General features: G+C 29.2%; 2 protein-coding genes across 3 annotated transcripts in view; both read right to left on the reverse strand.

The window, feature by feature from the left end:
• Positions 1 to 19,228, reverse strand: part of LOC122502682 (trypsin-3-like) — a 34,720-nt gene that overhangs the window by 13,795 nt on the left and 1,697 nt on the right. The window lies entirely within an intron of this gene.
• On the reverse strand, positions 123 to 18,171 carry LOC122502679. Of its 2 annotated transcripts, none has more exons than XM_043612842.1 (2): positions 18,029 to 18,171; positions 123 to 2,938 (listed from the first exon to the last, which is right to left on the reverse strand). In XM_043612842.1, the coding sequence occupies exon 2, from the start codon at positions 2,879 to 2,881 to the stop codon at positions 1,376 to 1,378; it is 1,506 nt and encodes a 501-aa protein (XP_043468777.1). In that variant the 5' UTR covers positions 2,882 to 2,938; positions 18,029 to 18,171; the 3' UTR covers positions 123 to 1,375. The 2 variants fall into 2 exon arrangements, with proteins under 2 accessions (XP_043468777.1, XP_043468776.1); XM_043612841.1 differs by lacking the exon at positions 18,029 to 18,171 and adding an exon at positions 9,933 to 10,087.

Here is a 19,228-nt window from a genome sequence, read left to right on the forward strand (position 1 = left end):
ATTTTTTGAACTTAAGAAAACTTTTTTCACAAGCTGCAGCAAAATTGCAACTCTTCTTTTTTGTCTCTTTTTTGTTGTCAAAATTTTTAAGTTAAAATGAAAGGTATAAATAATAATCTCAATTTGATTGGTAAACTTTTTACTACAATTAAAAATAATTTTATTACACACACACATTTCAAGATTAAGTTTTAAGAACGTAAATACAACGTTTTTAATATTATATATTATACAATAGAAACTGAAACTTTATAAAAGCATATAAGAAACTGCTTTAAATTTTGAGTAGTAAAACACATTTATGAATTCTATTTGTTGCTCATTATTCACGCTAAAACACACCAGGCTTAAGAAAAATAAACTTTACAATAATAAATGCAAAATCTATAAGCAGAATATAAATTGTATTCATACAAAGTCTTATTAAAATTCCATTAAAATTATTACTGCAAAATGTATTTATCTTAGAAGCTTCTTGGATCTGAATGATTTAAAAACATTTATTTTTAAACCAGCAAATGTTGATATTAGATTGTGTTCCAAACTTTGCGCTGCTAGAAATTTCAAAAATTGTTTATTCTACACGTATTATATGAAAATGAATATTGTACGAATATTTTACGATAAAAAATTAGAGCTTCTTAATCAAACTCCATACATAGGGAGAGTAATTATAGTTATACCCAAATGGCACAACATTTGAATTCTATATGGTGAATCATTGCCTGGTAATGTTATAATATAATAAAATATAATAATTAATTACAAACATATAATAAATTACTATACATTATTATTATATAAAATTATATTGTAATAATTATAATAATCAATAATCAATAATCAATAATCTTCAATATTCCGAGAAAATATAGCATTAATATTAAGCTTAAATACTGTGTCTTAAAGACGTCTTTTGGACGTCTAAAGAAATTGAAGATCAATTCAATTTGCTTGAAAACTGTGACTGGAGTGTTTTACGCATAATGAATTAAACATTCGTTATAATATATTTGTCAAATTAAAAAACCTTTTGCAGCCAGATACGTAATCAGCGAATCCAAATACACTCGACAAATGAGTTTCAAGCAAATGTTACGAACATGTAAAATATTTCAAGATATTATAATATAATATCTTATTAAATATTATTTAATTCCTACATTTTAGTATGTTTGCCATACCCATTATTATTGGGTTTGCCAACCCATTTTGCTACTCTAAAATTTTAAAATATAATTTCAGATTCGTAAGTAGTGAGAACCTCTGATGATAACTGTCTTCCAGCTAATTCAATACAGAAAAGCTTCATAATGGAGTTGTTAACTTTCACATTCGCTTTTCCAGTCACTTATTTCAGAATGGTGTGTCCCTTTTACTTGCTTTCTTTAGAAGTAAACCATGATTTTATTTCTCTAAAGAAATCACTAATGTTTTCAATTATTATATCCCATACACTTTTGTTATTAGTATTATCCAATTCATTTAATTGTTCTTTTGCTATACTAATATTTTGAGCTAGCTTATCTTCTTCTTTCTTTCTATCCAAAAATTCTTGTTCTGATATAATGCCTAATTTTACATCAACTAGTGAAATCGCTGCTTGATATTTTAGGCTTAAGGTTAACAAATAAGAGTCCACAGTAAACTCTAATGCTTTACTTATAGTAACATTTAAGAGGTCTGCAACTTTTTGTATTAGTTCTACATTTCTTTTCAAATTCTCCTTTTCAGTCACATTAAGGTCAGAATCAATGGCAATGAAGCTATCTACTTTTTTTGTTATATTATTTTCATAAGTCAAAGACTCAGTAAGTTTAATCAAATCTTCTGTTAAATTTGTCTTTATTGCAGTTATGTTATTTTTATCTATCTTATTGTTTAATTTATCCAAAACATCCATCGTGTTCTTTAATTTCTTTAACAGTAATTTTTCTGTACCTTCAACAATTAACCTTGTCTGCAATGTCTGCTTGGTTTTAAACAGTTCTAGCATAGAAGCAGCTGATATTCTTGGACGTACGTTTTGAAGAGAACTACTATTTATGCTTTCAGAGTTACGAATAGCCGGAAATATATTATCATCGATATCCTTAGTTACATTATCTGGATGATTTAATTTCTTGAAAAGTGCAACTCGGTCTTTATTATGTATTATAAATTCTATAAATCTTTTCAAAACTTCGGACCATTTCAATCCTGTGTCGAGTAACAAATGATTTTGTAAATGATAATTTATGTATTCATTATCAATTGGTTGGTCATCATAAGTAGTGGTAGGTACTTTTGTAAAAATGACTGTTGTACTATTAAAATAGTTTTTAAACCCATTACCAAAAAGAGTTTCAACTGATGTGATAAGAGACATAAACTGTTGAGTATTATCTTGTGTAATATCGTTAATGTCAACAACTAGAATTATTTTTAGAGATTTAACCTTTCTCACCAGATTATACAAATAAAAGGAATTAGTAATGTCACGTACTGCTCCTCTATTGTCGTCAAACGGAGGAGTGTCCCAGAGAGTCAAATTAGGTAATAATTTCGAAGTCCAACTTGAGGGGATTGAAGTCTCTGTTAATGATCCTCTTCCAATTTTTGGTCCAATGGATTCATTTCTTGCTATTATTTCTATTGGATTATATATCGACTGCCTTACACCAATTAATTCATTGCCCATTATGTAATTAATTAGTGTACTTCTTCCACTTTTTGTGTTACCAAAGAAAATTGCCGAATCATTTTCCATAATTTGTCTGCTCATATACAAATTCACTTCTAAGAGAGAATTATATACTGTACTCAAATCCAATTTGTAATCTTTATGGTTATCACAATTAGTCAGTGAAGATAGCATAAAGATTATTGCTATTCTAATCATGATTGATGAGTAATCTTTATCTAAAGAAAGATTTTCAAATGGCGTTGGAAATTATTACTGAAAAATAAAAATGGTAACTCAGTTTTAATTTTATAATATTTTGAAAAATTATGATTATGTTGTACAATTCACAGTGGGAAATAACGTATTGCATATTTAAATATAATATCTGTTAATTATTTTTGTATTACTATTGTCAGTTAGGTATTATATCCAACACGTTGGAAACTACATCCAACTAAGAGAATCTAATGACTAAAGGCTTCACCAGAATAGAATAGTAAGATGACCTTCAGAGAGTTGCAAACGGAAACGTTAGTACTAGTTACAATAGGATAGAGTTATAGTTGTCTCTGGCGGTCGTCTTGCTGTTCTATTCTGCATAGGCGCTAATAAGCATAAATTTAAAACTGTCTTTGTGAGCAACGGCGTTTGTTCATATAAAATTTCAGATTTTTTTCTATGCAATAAAAATTGGATTTATTATTCAACCACTTTTCTGCATGTACAGTCGTGCTCAGAAATATCTTCCGCCAAGGAAGGCAATAATTCCACGAAGTTTTCTTACCTTCTATATTGTCTAAAAAATCAGCCAATAGAAAAGCAGAATTCCGTTGGAATTATTGACACGAACTATAAAGAATATAGAAAGTGTGCAAAGCACATCAAATTAGTGCCTTCCCGGACAGAAGGCATTTCTGAGGACGACTGTACATGATTTAGCGTATTTTTGAGGTTCATTTTGAGAGTGCTATGATCATAGGTTTTTAATTTTAAAAAAAATTGTCAGTAAGGGTACAGTCCCATGCTGAGCAGAAAACACAATGCAAAGCAGAATTTCGTGAGTGCAAGAGAGATAGTCAGATATCACTATCCTTTCTACTCTCACGAAATTCTGCTTTGCATTGTGTTTTCAGCTCAACATGGGACCGTACCCTAACTCTGAGCCAATACGGATTTGTGTAAAAACCATATTGGGACGTTTGACTCAATCTTTTTTTCGCCCACTGAATACTCTCCTCTTTTAGCATTGAAATTAAGATCATAGAGCGACTACATTTACCTTAAGAATCAGTGAAGTCGGTACAGTAGATTCCCATTAATCCATTTAAACATTATGTTTTTCATTAATTCATATATGGTAAATTCAGTCGCGTCTGTCAAATTTTGATTTTACCAAATTTTACTTTTTAATAATTTTTCACTGTTTCGTTTCGAAATCGTCATTTTTATATACCAGGACAATATTGTGCTTTCAATTCATGACGTGTACACTGTTCATATGATCTTAATTTTTTAATGTTAACTCTCTGCTGATGCTAACGACCGTTATCGTCAAAAATCGTCATTCTGGACGCCTGGTGGGGACTATGGGAGTTACGTTCTTTGGCTATAGAGTGGGGATAAGTTAGCATCAGCAGAGGGTTAAAAGAGGACCGTATTCAGTGGACGGAAAAAAGATTGAGTCAAACTTCCCAATACGGTTTTTACACAAATCCGTATTGGCTCAGAGCTACTAAAAATTCCTAACGGCTCTACTCAATACTTTCTTTTTACTGGAATAGTAAAAAAATAAAATTCTTTAAATTTATTTCCATTAAATTCAATTAATTTTTATAAACAAATTTCTAACGAGTAATTGTTTAAAAATTATTTGAAATTTAATTTATTTGTACTTAGGTACTTATATTTCTTCTATTAATTATTTTTTAAATTGACAGACCAATATGAATTTTTTATCTTTAAGTTTTAATTATAACATTTTAATTAAGAATTTGTTTTAAATTTTAATTAAAGAACATATGTTTTTAATTTCTCGTCTTAAAGAATTTATTTTCCTGTTAATAAGCAACCTAATATAATAAGAGATTTTACATTAAAAAATTTAAATAAAAAAGTTAAATAAAATAAAAAGTCATACTTTCTATTCTATTTAATGATTTTCTTAAATTAAAACTTATTTTAAGTACAAATATATTTTCTTAAACTTAAAAAGTTAGTAAAAAAAAGCTCTCAAATCCAAATTTTGTTTACTTTATTCCTGTGTTTTATAAAAATTCATGAAAAACAGGTTCAAAAGACACCTCAAAGGGGTCACTCCCCCTTAAATACTTACTGTTATTCTGTCAATTAAATTCAGGTCTTTTAGAAAAACGAATTATAACTTTTTCAATTTCCCTCAATTTGATTAAATTTGATTAAATTTTATTTTTTTTTATTTTATTAAAAGCTACGTTTAAAAAACCTTAAGCATTATGTGCTGTTAACCAGTAGAAAATTTTGTAGATAAATCGACAAGAATAAAAAATTTTATGTTTAAATAGTATATAATTTTTTATGTCCTGAAAGAGATAGTGTCATTTTTTTCCATATTGACCAATCTCTGAAATTTTTAAATTTTATGATAATTAGAAAAAAAGTTTTAGGAACGTTTCTAGAATAAAGACGTTTCCGTGCCCAGAGGGATATTAGCGTCTTTTATTTTTATTTCACCATTTTGAATCATCAAAATCTATTTTCATTTTCGTAATCAGCTACCCCAAAAATATTGAATCCGCCATTTTCAATTTTCGCTAATTGACTTCAGTTTTGTAATTAGTGACTCGAGTACTGAGCACGGAAACGTTTTGTTCTAGATACGTTCCTAAAACTTTTTTTCTAATTAGAAATATGTAATTATGTAATATAATTATTTTTGTTATTTAGGCAATTCTTAGCAAAAAATTCAAAGGTCATAAAATTTGAAAACTTCAGAGATTAGTCAATATGCAAAAAAATGGACACTATCTCTTTCAGGACATAAAAAAATTATATACTATTCAAACATAAAAATTTTTATTCTTGTCGATTTAACTACAAAATTTCCTACTGGTTTACAGCATATAATGCTCAAGGTTTTTTAAACAAATTTGATTAAAAAACCTCTGTGAAGAGATACCAGGATGCATTCCCTCCACGAAAAGTTCCTGCTATCTTGGAGAGATACATCGACCTCCACGTCCGACTGAACAACGTTCACGTGCCCTTGGATATCATAGACGTTACATTAATGCTTTGGCAATGCTAACGTCTATGTTACTAACGGAGGCTGTTCAGGGTCCATCTTGCCCGATAGTCTCTCGATACGGGATAAACATCAAGTATGAGCGATTGTAAAAACAGGGAAGAGAACCTGCGGAGTAATGCTTCGGCTAAATCCCTCATTGGTTCCGATCGTCAAGCGCCTAGCGTGAGGACGGTGGCCAGTTGCCTAAGGATTCAGGAGAGCAACAACGCGTTGGTGGTACCAAGAATTGTCTTGGAAAGAGTAGATTGACGAGGAAGTACGAGCAGCGTTACAAGTCAAGCTAGCTGAATTTCTGTCTTCAGTAATGCTTCGGCTAATGACATTGCTTGCTGCAATAAAGATAGAGACCAAGCTATAAGACTGCGGGAGAAGGAAGCAGCTTGCATTAAAAGAACAGAGGAAGAGGCCAGTAACAAGCTGAAGTCCTGTGATGTCCAGAAAAACTTCAATATGACGATTAAGGACGGACTGAAAAGCATAACAACGCTTATACAGGAGATTAAGGAGAAAGACGCAGCTGCAAAAAAGTAGATGAGAGGTGCTGTCAACAATTAGTATGGTCAGAGAAATCAAGACAAGATCGAAGAGTTAGACGCGACCGCTTAAACGTTGTAGTGTTAAGAAATGTCGTCTTGGAAGGTCAGAAGCGGAAGAGGAACAGTCCTGAGTTGAATAAAAACTAAAAGAAGAAGAAGAATGAAGGACCTCCAAAAAATCCAAAGGACAAAATACAGAAAGAAGGAAGGCCACAAAAGAGGTCATAAATGATCGTTAAGGTGGCTGAAGGTTCGACGTTCGCAGCAGTTCTGGAAAAGATCCGTAAGGATGTGAACCCAGAAAAAAGCAATACAATTTGTATAGAAGCTCTACCTACCAAGAAGGGGGACCTCTTTATCAAACTTAGAGGTTCTTCTGATAAGGAGACTTTCACCAATGAGGTGACAAGGCTGATTGGTGACATGGGTAAGGTGCAGATTGTGGGTCGGCCAACTACTTTGGAGATCCGCGATCTAGATTGTCTTTCAGAGCCAACAGATGTCCAGGAGTTAAGCTTATTATTGTAGTAACCACACAGAAAGATGCAGAGAATCTGGAACGTCTCGGCCACATAAGGGTAGGCTTTTTGTCTTGTCCAGTGAGGAAAAGAGTTATGGTCACAAGGTATCATAGGTGCCTTGGCTAGGGCCATATAGACAAAGATTGTAAATCGGTAGATAGGTCAGCTGCGTGCTTTAAGTGCGAAGAAGCAAAGTCTTCAGAACTGCCTTAGAGGAAGCAAAGAAGACTTTTTTTAGGACGCAAAGAAAATAGGGCGAACCATGATAGAAGGGCCATGTTTGCGGCAGTTGGCTTTGAAATCAACGTCGATAACATGGTGTCTATCATGGTTCAAAACCTGGACTCGTGTAGACATATTTAATCCTTAATTTTTAAAATAATGGGGAAAAGATAGAGACGGAAGACGAATTTGACCGAAAGATTAAACCGCCGCTGGTTGTCCGCTGCCGAACATCATGTTGGTTTTTGTAAAATAATTAGTTATCAAAAATCAATCTTACTTAGAAATGTAATATAAGATCGTATAAGTTTTCTATTTAAACTGTTTATATCATGAGGCGACAGGATGGCGGACGGCTATCAAAATTTGTAAACCATTTTTGAACAAAGACTATATTGCATTAGTATTAGGCTTATATGATTCAGTTTTGTCTGGTCCTTTGATTTTCATATTAGTCTTAACCGATCAAGCGTAGAGTAAAGATTACATGCATCTTCCAAGTGCGAATTCAATAAAAGCAGAAATTAAGATATAATATTGTTTCTTATTTTATTTTATACCCATAATCCTAATACATCATTGATGTCTTTGATGTGCTGGGAAGGCATCATGGATATGTTCGGTAAACAGCAAGAAAGAATGGATTCACAAAATTCAAAGAAGGTACCCCATGTGAGCAGGCCGGAAACGGGAAATCTTACCATCGATCCCAGGACTGATGCTCAAGTGCGCGCGGATTGTGGGGGCGCACAATTTCTTGCAGTGCCACGGTTGGTCGTGGAAAGGTTGAATACACAGAATATCGTGGAAGGAGAAAGAAAGAGAGAAGGAAGCGCTTCGAGTCTTCTGAGTGTGTCAAGTTGCAGTAGCGGAAAAACCGCATATAGCGCTATCCACTTAGAAGTAGACGACGATGCGATAGAAGAGACTCGCGAGATATGCTTGAGGCTCAGAAAGGAGGAGGCGACTTGTCTCGACAAAATGGAGTTGGAGGTTGCTAAGATGATGAAGTCTTGCGACATTCAGAGGAACGTCAACAGGACGGTAAAATATTAACTCAAAGTCATCGAAAGTCGTGGGCGAAATTAAACAAAACGTAAGAATTATTATTATTCTGTGATAAACCTTCCCACAGCACTCTTTCAACTTCACGCCAGATTTCTAATCCACGCTACCGAACTACTCGCTTCATTTAATGACGCCAGCGGATAAGTTCTATGTTTTTCTACTTTTGTAGTTGTCTTAATGATTTCGGTATTAAAATTAAAACAAATTACGATTTAGTATTCGTTTTCATATTGTTTGTATAAGATTTAACTGTGCGCAAATATGTAAAACACTTTATGTATCTTATGTTTTCGTCCCTTACATTTTTGAAGCATCATTCAATTGACAAGCATCTTATCTTATTATGTCAGAAACATCTTAATTTAATATATCAGTGAACAACAACAATAATAGCAGGTCAAAAAAAGGGCCATGTTTCTTATAGTTTTCAGGATTTTTTTACAAATTCAGTGTCAGTTTTTTAAAACTAAAAATGTCGGATGATAAATGTAAAATGCAATTGGATTTGTTTGAAATTTAAAGTAAATTTGTTACTTAGAGGTTTTTGGGATCGCAGATAACAAATGAGGTCAGTGTTTAAAAGAACTTTTAATGGCGGATCCAATATGATGGACGACACAAAATAAAAAGTTAATCGGATTGGGATGAAATTTATTACTTGGGGGTATTCCAGGTCGCTGATTACAAATATGAGGCCATTTTAAGAATAAACCCTTTGAGGCCGACTGGATGTCCCAATCGATTTATCGCTAAATATGAATTTGATTTCAGATTTAAAAATTTAAAAATAGATACTGCAACATGGCGACCCAAAATTTAAAATATTGGGCGAATTTGTTTAAAATTTCTTAAGGGGTTTTGGGGTCGCCGAATAATTTAAAAAATTAAATTACATCAAATTCGCAATTACTGATCCAAAAAACTCATATATAGTAATTTTCATGAGTTTTGCTGCTTTTTTAAAAAAATTTAGTCTATTAGAAAAGATAAAATCAGACCTTTAAAGAGTTAAAAAGGTGGATCTAATATGGCTGACGACTATTTAAAATTCGATTTAATTTGCTTGAAATCTATTTCTCTGGGGTTTTAAGGGTCGTTTATTACTCATTCAATGTTGGACAGTATAACGAAGATATTTTATGAATTAAATAATTCAATGTTTATAATTAAATTTATAATAATATTATAATTATTATTATGTTTATAATAATATTATATTTATTATCAATTAATTTATATAATAATAATTGTCAAACTAAAAACAGTCTTGTACTTTTAAAGCCAACGTGGCGACTTTAAAAATTCAATATGGCGGCGCTTTTAAAAGTGATAAAATTGATCACTCTTCATCAAATTGAAATTAAAAATAATTTTGTAACCATTTTTAGGCATGCTAAAAAAATTATTCAATCAGTTTTTAAAAAGTTAAAATGTCGAATCCAAAATGTCGATTAAAATTTTATTAGTTATATTATTTATTCATTTGAGAGTAATACATTGCAATACTTCGACAATTTACCGCCATATTGAAGTTTCAAACTCGCCACGCTGGCTTTGAAAGTACAAGAGTATTTTTAGAAATTTCTTTTTTATAAGTAGTTTTAAGATGTTACTATAACAACAAAGTTAACACTCACAGTTATGCTGTCAATTAAATTTGGGTTCTTTAGAAAAATGAATTATAACTTTTTTCAATGTCCCTCATACAAGAACAGAGGTTTCAAACAATATAATGTATCTTTGGAAAATATTTTCTGATTTTATTAAATACTGCGTTTAAAAAAACCTTGAGTATTATGTGCTGTTAACCAGTAGAAAATTTTGTAGATAAATAGACAGAAATAAAAATTTTTATGTTTAAATAGTATATTATTTTTTTATGTACTGAAAGAGATAGTGGCATTCTTTTGCATATTGACTAATTTATGGAATTTTTAAATTTTATGATCTTCGAACTTTTTCCTTAGAAATTCCTAAATAACGTAATTGCATATTTTTAATTAAAAAATATGAAGTAAGATTTTAGAGCTAGATTTTCACTCTCATTAAATTCTGCTTTGCTTTACGTTATTATTTAGGTTGGTTATAAATAAAATTTTTATATCAAATTTTAAAAATGATGTAAAATCAACGTTTCAAAATTTAGGCTTTGCAGGTTGACCCACCTTGAAAAATTGATAATAATATGGAGAAAATCAAATAAATTCATGAAAATTTATTAAATTTCACATACATTTAATGTTTCTGAACACAATAATTTAAATTTTTTTTTAAATAAAAAAAATTGTTGAAAAATAAAAATTTTTTCTCAATTGAAAATCAAACGAAAAACTAAAATGTAATAAATACACTTCATTTTTGGCTTGATAATCATTCTGAACATTAAAAAATCATAACAATGTCATTTTAGTGCAAATAAGCGAAAAAAAAGAGATGGGACAACCTGCAAGCCATAAAGTGAGTCAACCTGCTATTTTGAACTCTATTTTTAAATCGATGAAAAAAAATAATTTATTTAAAAAATTTCTTTTTGATTATCAAAATTGATTAAAAATGCATCTCAGAAAAAAATTTTAACTTAAATTATCTTAAATTATCACGCCAGGATATTAAGATAACTTGAAAACAATCCAAAAATTTGACCTTAAAATTTGTAAATCAAGAAAATTTCTTATTTTCAAGTCTTAGTATCACTGCCTTATGCTGTTTGGGTGTATGAAGCTGAATCTGAAGTCAAAAAAATCAATAAAATTGACCCTAAAATTTTGAAACCAAGATTTTTAATTTACAAATTTTGGGGTAAAATTTTTGGATTTTTTGTGATTATCTCAAAACTCTGGCGTGATGGGGTTAAATAGACTTTAGATTCATGTTCATCAACCCCAAAAACATAAGGTAGTGATAGTGAGACGTTAAAATAAAAAAATTTTTTTTATTTAAAAATTTTAGGGTCAATTTTTTTTGGATATTCTTTGAGGTTATTTCAAAACCCTGTCGTGATGAGGTTAAATAAACTTTAGACTCAGCTTCAGACACCCTAAAAAGATAAGGCAGTGATACTACGACTTGAAAACAAGAATTTTTTTGATTTACAAATTTTGAGGTTAAATTTTTGGATTTTTTTTAGATTAATGAATTAATGGCTGTTTGAATCTTATTACACGAGGGTTTTCGTGCTTGCTAATTACGTCATTAATGTTAGTTTTTTAAAATTTTAAATGGCGGATCCAATATGGCGGCTGTCAAAATTAAAAACAGATTGGATTAGCTTGAAACTTGTTACTCGGAGGTTTTTGGGAGCCGCTGATTACGAACCTGATGTTAGTTGAATACTTAAAAATTATTCTATTGCATTCATGAAAATTAGTGAACCTTACATATTTGATTTGATTCAATAATTAATCAAGAAAAATGTAATATTTAATTACCATTCGAAAAATTCTTTTCTCTCTTTCCAATATAATTCTTTAATTATTACTAAGAGACATAAATATCTTTTGCAATAAGTGTAAATAGGTTCTTTTTTATTTTGACACATTTTCATTTAAATGATAACTAAAAAGAAGCTAAAACAACCCGTTAAACTGTACAAAAAGTGTTCTGTGGCTAGACACACTATGATACGTATATGACTACTTCTAGACGAATTGCGTTCAGAACTTTTCAGTTGTTTGCATCGCTATTTTGAATTTTGAAAACTTAACATCAGATTCGTAATCAGCGATCACAAAAACCCACAAGTAAAAAGTTTCAAGCGAATCAGGTTAAATACAAATTTTGACCGCCGCCATATTATTTTATATCCGGCATTTTGAATTTTAAAAAACTAACATCAATTTCGTAATCAGCGACCCCGAAAACCCTCGAATAACAAGTTTTAAGAGAATCCGATTAATTTTTAATTTTGACACCCACCATATTATATCCGCCATTTTGAATTTTTAAAAACTAATAATAACGACATTTCTTTTACAATGTTTTCTAAGTTGAAACACAGTAATATTGTATTGAATTTATTTAAAGTTTAATTTTCTTTTTTCTAAAATATGCAGAAATAATGAAAAAATTCCAATGATTTAAAGCATTTAAAAAAGTTGTGGACATTTTTTTTTATAAAAAAAAATACTACATTTTTACTGTTTTTTTTGTCAAAGAAATATATTTTTCTAATATTGCCAGTTGAAATATAAGCTGCTAACTATAGAAAAATCACGTCCGCTCTACTAAAAAAAACGACCGTTAATACGGGCGTAAATATGACCGTAAATACGACCCTAAAAACGGGAATAAATACGAGCCTCAATACCCTATTGAGGTGTAATTGAAACGGTTCTAAATAATACAGTCGTATTTATTTATTCACAGCAAAAAAAATACACGTAATCCAATTTTCCTAAAAAATATAGTTATGAATAGAAAACATGTTAAAATTTTCATTTTTCAAACTTTGGCAGATTTTTTAACAACTGGCATCTGTCAATTTTTTTTGACATCACATATGTGTCCAGCACATCAAAAACCATTAGAATACATAGGCACAAATGAAATTGTTGAGAAATGGAAAAGTAATAACATAATGATTACAAATAAAATGCACTTATAATCCGTCGCGTCACGTATTTATTAAAAAGAAAAGAACACTTTTACACAATTAACTTTTTTATAATTTCACTTTTTCAAAGATTATATATTATTAAAAAAACACAAAACAAAGTTATAATGAACCGACACGAATCACAACACCACGAGTAAACACTGTTGTTAAAAAGGTTAGGTATACAGCGATGGGAAGTTACTTTAGAGTAAATGTATGCATCGTAATAGTAGCTTCCCAGCTCTGTATACCTAACCTCTTTAACAACAGTGTTTACTCGCGGTGTTGTGATTCGCGTCGGTTTTTACAAAAACTTTGTTTTGTGTTTTTAATAGTAATCTTTGAAAAAGTGAAATTACAAAAAATTTAATTGTGTAAAAGTGTTCTTTTCTTTTTAATAAATACGTGACGGGACGGATTATAAGTGCATTTTATTTGTAATCATTATATTATTACTTTTCCATTTCTCAATAATTTCATTTGTTCAGTAGTGGAAACTGTGTATGGTTTTAATGAAATAAAATTTTATATATTTAATTTTCAAATACACAATAAACATATTTATTTATTCACGAAAAAACAACATACAATCTTTAACAATTTAAAATCTGTGAGAATAACTTTGCGCAGTACAAAAAGAGAAGTTGGCCATTTTTGAGAGAGCTCAACTTCTGATTAAGGTCAGAAATATAGTGATTTTCCTTTTTGGTTTTGACTAAAGGAAACCTGATGTCGAAGATTTCAAAAACCCGAACCTTTCCGATAATTTACGAAGATACAATTTTAAAAAGAGGGGGAATATTCATAGATCGAAATTTGCACATAATGAGTCATAAGTATAGGTATGGGCGGTTGCGCCTAACTCGTATCCTAATCTCTTACCCTCAATATAGTTGTGAATCGAAAAGACTTTAAGAAGGATTATCGTAATAAACTCGACACATTTAAAATACTTTTTAAACTTGTGGAAATTCCCAAGTACATAGATTTTTTGACAATTATAAGAAAGAGCATATTGAGTAAAAACATCTGCTGTACAAATAGTTGAAAAATAATAAAAGAGAAAGTGGGTCCTTTATTACAAATATCGTTGTACATTTTGATTTTTGTTAAAATTTACTGGAAATATTTAATTACTTAAAATAATTGCAATTTAAGAATTAATTTTTATGTTAAGACTAAACATGTGCCTCTACTATGTATTCTAATGGTTTTTAACATGCCGGACGATGTCAAAAAAATTGACAGATGCCAGTTGTTAAAAAATCTGCTAAAGTTTGAAAAATGAAAATTTTAACATGTTTCTATTCATAATACCATAACAATTACAAAAATTGGATTACGTGTATTTTTGTTGAGCTGTAAATAAAATAAAGTGATATATATTTGTTTGTGTTATATTTTTATATTTAAATAATAATTATTATAATATAATTATAATACTAATAATACATCATCTTCTACTAATGTTAAATAATACTATTCTTATTCCTAACTATATCCTTAAGGGGACATTCCAGTTCAAAACAGGCAAAAAGAAGGCTTTTTAGTATATATTATTAAAATAACTATGAAATTTATTTAAAAAATTTCTTTTACATGTAATAAATAATTTATTTAAGAATTTGTAAAATTTTTTTTTTCCCCTTAAATTGTTTTTTTTTTCATTTTCCATTTCCCCCACAGCATCGAAACTTTCCTAAAAATTTCTTAAATATTTACTTGAAATATTCAACATTTCAATAAAATCATCGCATAATTATAATTATAATTATGCGAAAATTTAATTTCATGTTCAGGAAATCTTCAGGAAAGCTTCGCGCTAAACATTTATTTAATCGGGACATTTAAATCTTTACACATTTTTCACTAAACTTTTCAGTTAAATATGACGAATATTGCAAGTAAATATTTAATAAATTTTTAGAAAAGTTTCGGTGCTGTGGGTTTTTTTTTACTTTAACATTTAAAAATTTCAAATTAATTAAGAATAAATATTTTAATACTCATCTAAAAATATATTATTTTAGTGCAATATTATATTTAATATATATGGAAAAAAATAGTATTCATGACCGTAAATACGACCCTAAATACGGGCATAAATACAGCTGTATTTTTTAGGGTCGTATTTACGGTCATATTTACGCCCGTATTTACGGTCGTTCTTTTTCAATAGGGCGCAATACCTAAACCTTAATATTGTAAACTGTACTTTAAAAAACGTTAAAGACGGCTGTTTTAAAATGACGATGAAAGAAATTTTTTTTTAATTTTCTGACATTTGTTTTTACAGAAAAATCATGATTTAAAGTTTCGTATGTTTTTGGGGCCATGCGCCTGGATCCGTACCGTTAATTTCCAACGGTAGTGCAAAATTATTTTCTGTTTAAAATACTATTTTAATTTTTTTTATTTTTATATTTTCATTATTTTACTTATTTCAATTTTTATTTAAAATTACTATTATAATTAAATTTCATTACTGAGAGTGACACTCCCAAGTTGAAAGTTCATTACAACTGAGGGTACAAAAGAACCCCAAATAAATTGCTAACTACATCATTTGTCGTAAATTTTGTGTTTTGTTTTTTGTGATTTCGTGACTATATTTTTTAACCCTTTAACACCCGAGAAAAACATAGAAAAGATATAAACTAATAAGATGCCATTCCTAAGGTTTTCGGGGGCGCTGATTACGAATTTGATGTCAAATTGACATTTTGACAGTTGACAGCTGTCAAAACAACTGTCAACTTTTGTAAAACTGATTTATTTTTTATAAAAAAAGACTCTAAAAGGGTTTTCGGGGTCGCTGATTACGAATTTGATGTGAAATTGACAATTTTACAGTTGACAGCTGTCAAACGAACTGTCAACTTTCGCATTACTGATTTATTTTTTATAAAAAAGACTCCGTAAAGGGTTTTCGGGGTCGCTGATTACGAATTTGATGTCAAATTGACATTTTGACAGTTGACAGCTGTCAAACGAACTGTCAACTTTTGTAAAACTGGTTTATTTTTTATAAAAAAAGACTCTAAAAAGGTTTTCGGGGTCGCTGATTACGAATTTGATGTGAAATTGACAATTTTACAGTTGACAGCTGTCAAACGAACTGTCAACTTTCGCATTACTGATTTATTTTTTATAAAAAAGACTCCGTAAAGGGTTTTCGGGGTCGCTGATTACGAATTTGATGTCAAATTGACATTTTGACAGTTGACAGCTGTCAAAACAACTGTCAACTTTTGTAAAACTGATTTATTTTTTATAAAAAAAGACTCTAAAAAGGTTTTCGGGGTCGCTGATTACGAATTTGATGTGAAATTGACAATTTTACAGTTGACAGCTGTCAAACGAACTGTCAACTTTCGCATTACTGATTTATTTTTTATAAAAAAGACTCCGTAAAGGGTTTTCGGGGTCGCTGATTACGAATTTGATGTCAAATTGACAGTTGACAGCTGTCAAACCAACTGTCAACTTTTGTAAAACTGGTTTACTTTTTATAAAAAAAAGACTCTGAAAGGGTTTTCGGGGTCGCTGATTACGAATTTGATGTGAAATTGACAATTTAACAGTTGGAAGCAATCAAACCAACTGTCAATTTTTAAAATAACTAATTTTATTTATGCAAAAGTGTCTATAAAATCAGCAAAAATTATACGAGTTATAATTATTACAATAGTTGTGTTAAAATAGGGCTACAGGCAAAGATTTACCAAAAAAATCTAACGCATCTTTATCGGAACCTCGAAGGTGATGTGGAATACTGTTCACAAACGAAATTATTATTTTTTTCTTTGTTATTATGCGAGTATTGTCTGCGTATTGTCAATTGGATATCAAACTCGTAATCAGCAATGTAAAAACCCTTTTACGGACATTTTTAAATAAACCAAATTACTTTCTATAAAATTGACAATTATATCAAAAATGTCAACTGTTAAATCATCAATTTGAGTTCAAATTCGAAATATGCGACCCTAAAAATCTTTTTCCGTCACTTTTATTAAAGAGAAATCAGTCTTATAAAAGCTGACAGTTTGTTTAACAGCTGTCAACTGTCAAATTGTCAATCTGACATCAAATTCGTAATCAGCGACCCCGAAAACTCTTTTGGAATCTTTTTTATACAAAATAAATCTGTTTTACAAAAGTTGACAATTGTTTTGACAGCTTTCAACTGTCAAAATGTCAATTTGACATCAAATTCGTAATCAGCGACTCCGAAAACCCTTTACGGAACGTTTTCTTTCTTTTTATTAATTTTTTAATGTTCGGATAATGTAAGACAATTTTGCTTCGAAGTGTGCGCCATCTTTAATACGCCATTTTTAAATTTTTGTGAATTTTTCAAAATGGCGACGATATTTGTATTCAGTGGTTCAAAACACTTCACATAGTGAGCTTCAAAAAATTTTTTTGACTTCAGCGTCTGTACATGAGCTTTTTAAAACAATTTTTCCGATTTGCATAAACATTTTATTATTTTTTTATATTAAAAAAAAAAATTTATTGTTTACTTTAATTTTTTTTTGGATACCTGGACCGATTCTGAGGAAATCAAGTCCAACCCGTTTAAAAAATATTAATATTTAAAAAAGTTACAGTGTTTTTTGTAAGTGGGACATATATGTCCCGCAGGCGTTAAAGGGTTAAGACATCAAAAAACAAATAATTATTATGTTTATAGTAATATTATAAAATTATATTTTTTATTAACTTATAATAATAACAAGTTTCACTCTACAAGCACACTTGTATTTTTAAATAGCCAACGTGGCAGTTTTGAAAATTCAATATGGCGGCGCCTGTAAAAGTGATGCAATTCATCACTCTTGAATCAATAAATATCACTAAAAAACTCAAAAATCAAACAAATTAAAAAAAGACAATTTTTTAACAATTTGTAGGCTGGCTGAAGAAAATTTTGAACTCAGTTTTTCAAAATTTAGAATGGCTATACAAACGACAAACACCACCTACCACCATATTGAAGTTTCAAACTCGCCACGTTGGCTTTGAATAAGTACAAGAGCATTTTTAGAAATTTATTTTTTATAGTTTTAATATGTTACTAACAATAAAGAAAATATGATAAATATATTATAATATAATAAAGAAAATACTTACATTTCTGCTGTCAATTAAATTTGGGTATTTTAGAAAAATAAATTTTAACTTTGTTCACTGTCCCTCACACAAGAACAGAGGTTTCAAACAATATAATGTATCTTTAGAAAATATTTTCTGATTTTATTAAATACTGCGTTTAAAAAAACCTTGAGTATTATGTGCTGTTAACCAGTAGAAAATTTTGTAGATAAATAGACAGAAATAAAAATTTTTATGTTTAAATAGTATATCATTTTTTTATGGACTGAAAGAGATAGTGGCATTCTTTTGCATATTGATGAATCTCTGAAATTTTTAAATTCTATGATCTTCGAACTTTTTTTTTTTGGAATGCCTAAATGGTTTTTGTTTCATTAAAATTATATTTTTGATTGGAAATCGCTTAAGGAAAAATTTAGACTGACAGAATATTGCGTCCGAAACGTATATATATGACCTTTCATTTAGGCATTGATAGAAATTTTAATTTTTTTGAAATTCAAAATAACGGCTCAAAAATGGCCGACAAAATATCTAAAATTTTGAATAGTTAGAAAAATAAATTTTTGACACATTTTCTCATCACAAGTGACTAAAATGACTAAAACATTTTAAATAATTTTTATAAACAAATTGTTTTTTTTTGAAGTCAGAAATATTGAAATAAAATTTGTTTGTTTTCATATCACCGATTTTTTTAACAGTTCTCTTAATGAATCTTTGAGATGAAAATTATTGACAACAATTATTTAACAACTTTATAAAACAATTCTTATAAACAAATTTCAAATTAACAACAAGAAAACATTTAAAACTTTCGTTTTTTCTTTTACTATTTTTTTTCTATAAGATTAATGAATCTTAAAAATTTAATTTACCTATCTATTATTTTTTAATTATGTTATAAACAATTGTTGTAAACAAATTACATTTTAACAACAATTGAATATAAAAAACAATTTTTTCTTTTAATATCCTTCTTTCTAATAGGCTTCATATATCTTAAAACTTTTATTTAATTCTAAATATTTTTAACAAAGTTATAAACAACTCTTGTAAACAAATTATTTATTTACAATAACTGAAGGTAAAGTGCTGGTATTAGCATTACTCTCACATGAAAATTACATAAAAAAGTATATTAAAAGAAAAAACTATTTTTTTATATTCAATTGTTGTTAAAATGTAATTTGTTTACAACAAATGTTTATAACTTAT

The sequence above is a fragment of the Leptopilina heterotoma genome, unplaced genomic scaffold (genome assembly GCF_015476425.1).
Source record: "Leptopilina heterotoma isolate Lh14 unplaced genomic scaffold, ASM1547642v1 Lhet_235, whole genome shotgun sequence".
NCBI lineage: Eukaryota > Metazoa > Arthropoda > Insecta > Hymenoptera > Figitidae > Leptopilina > Leptopilina heterotoma.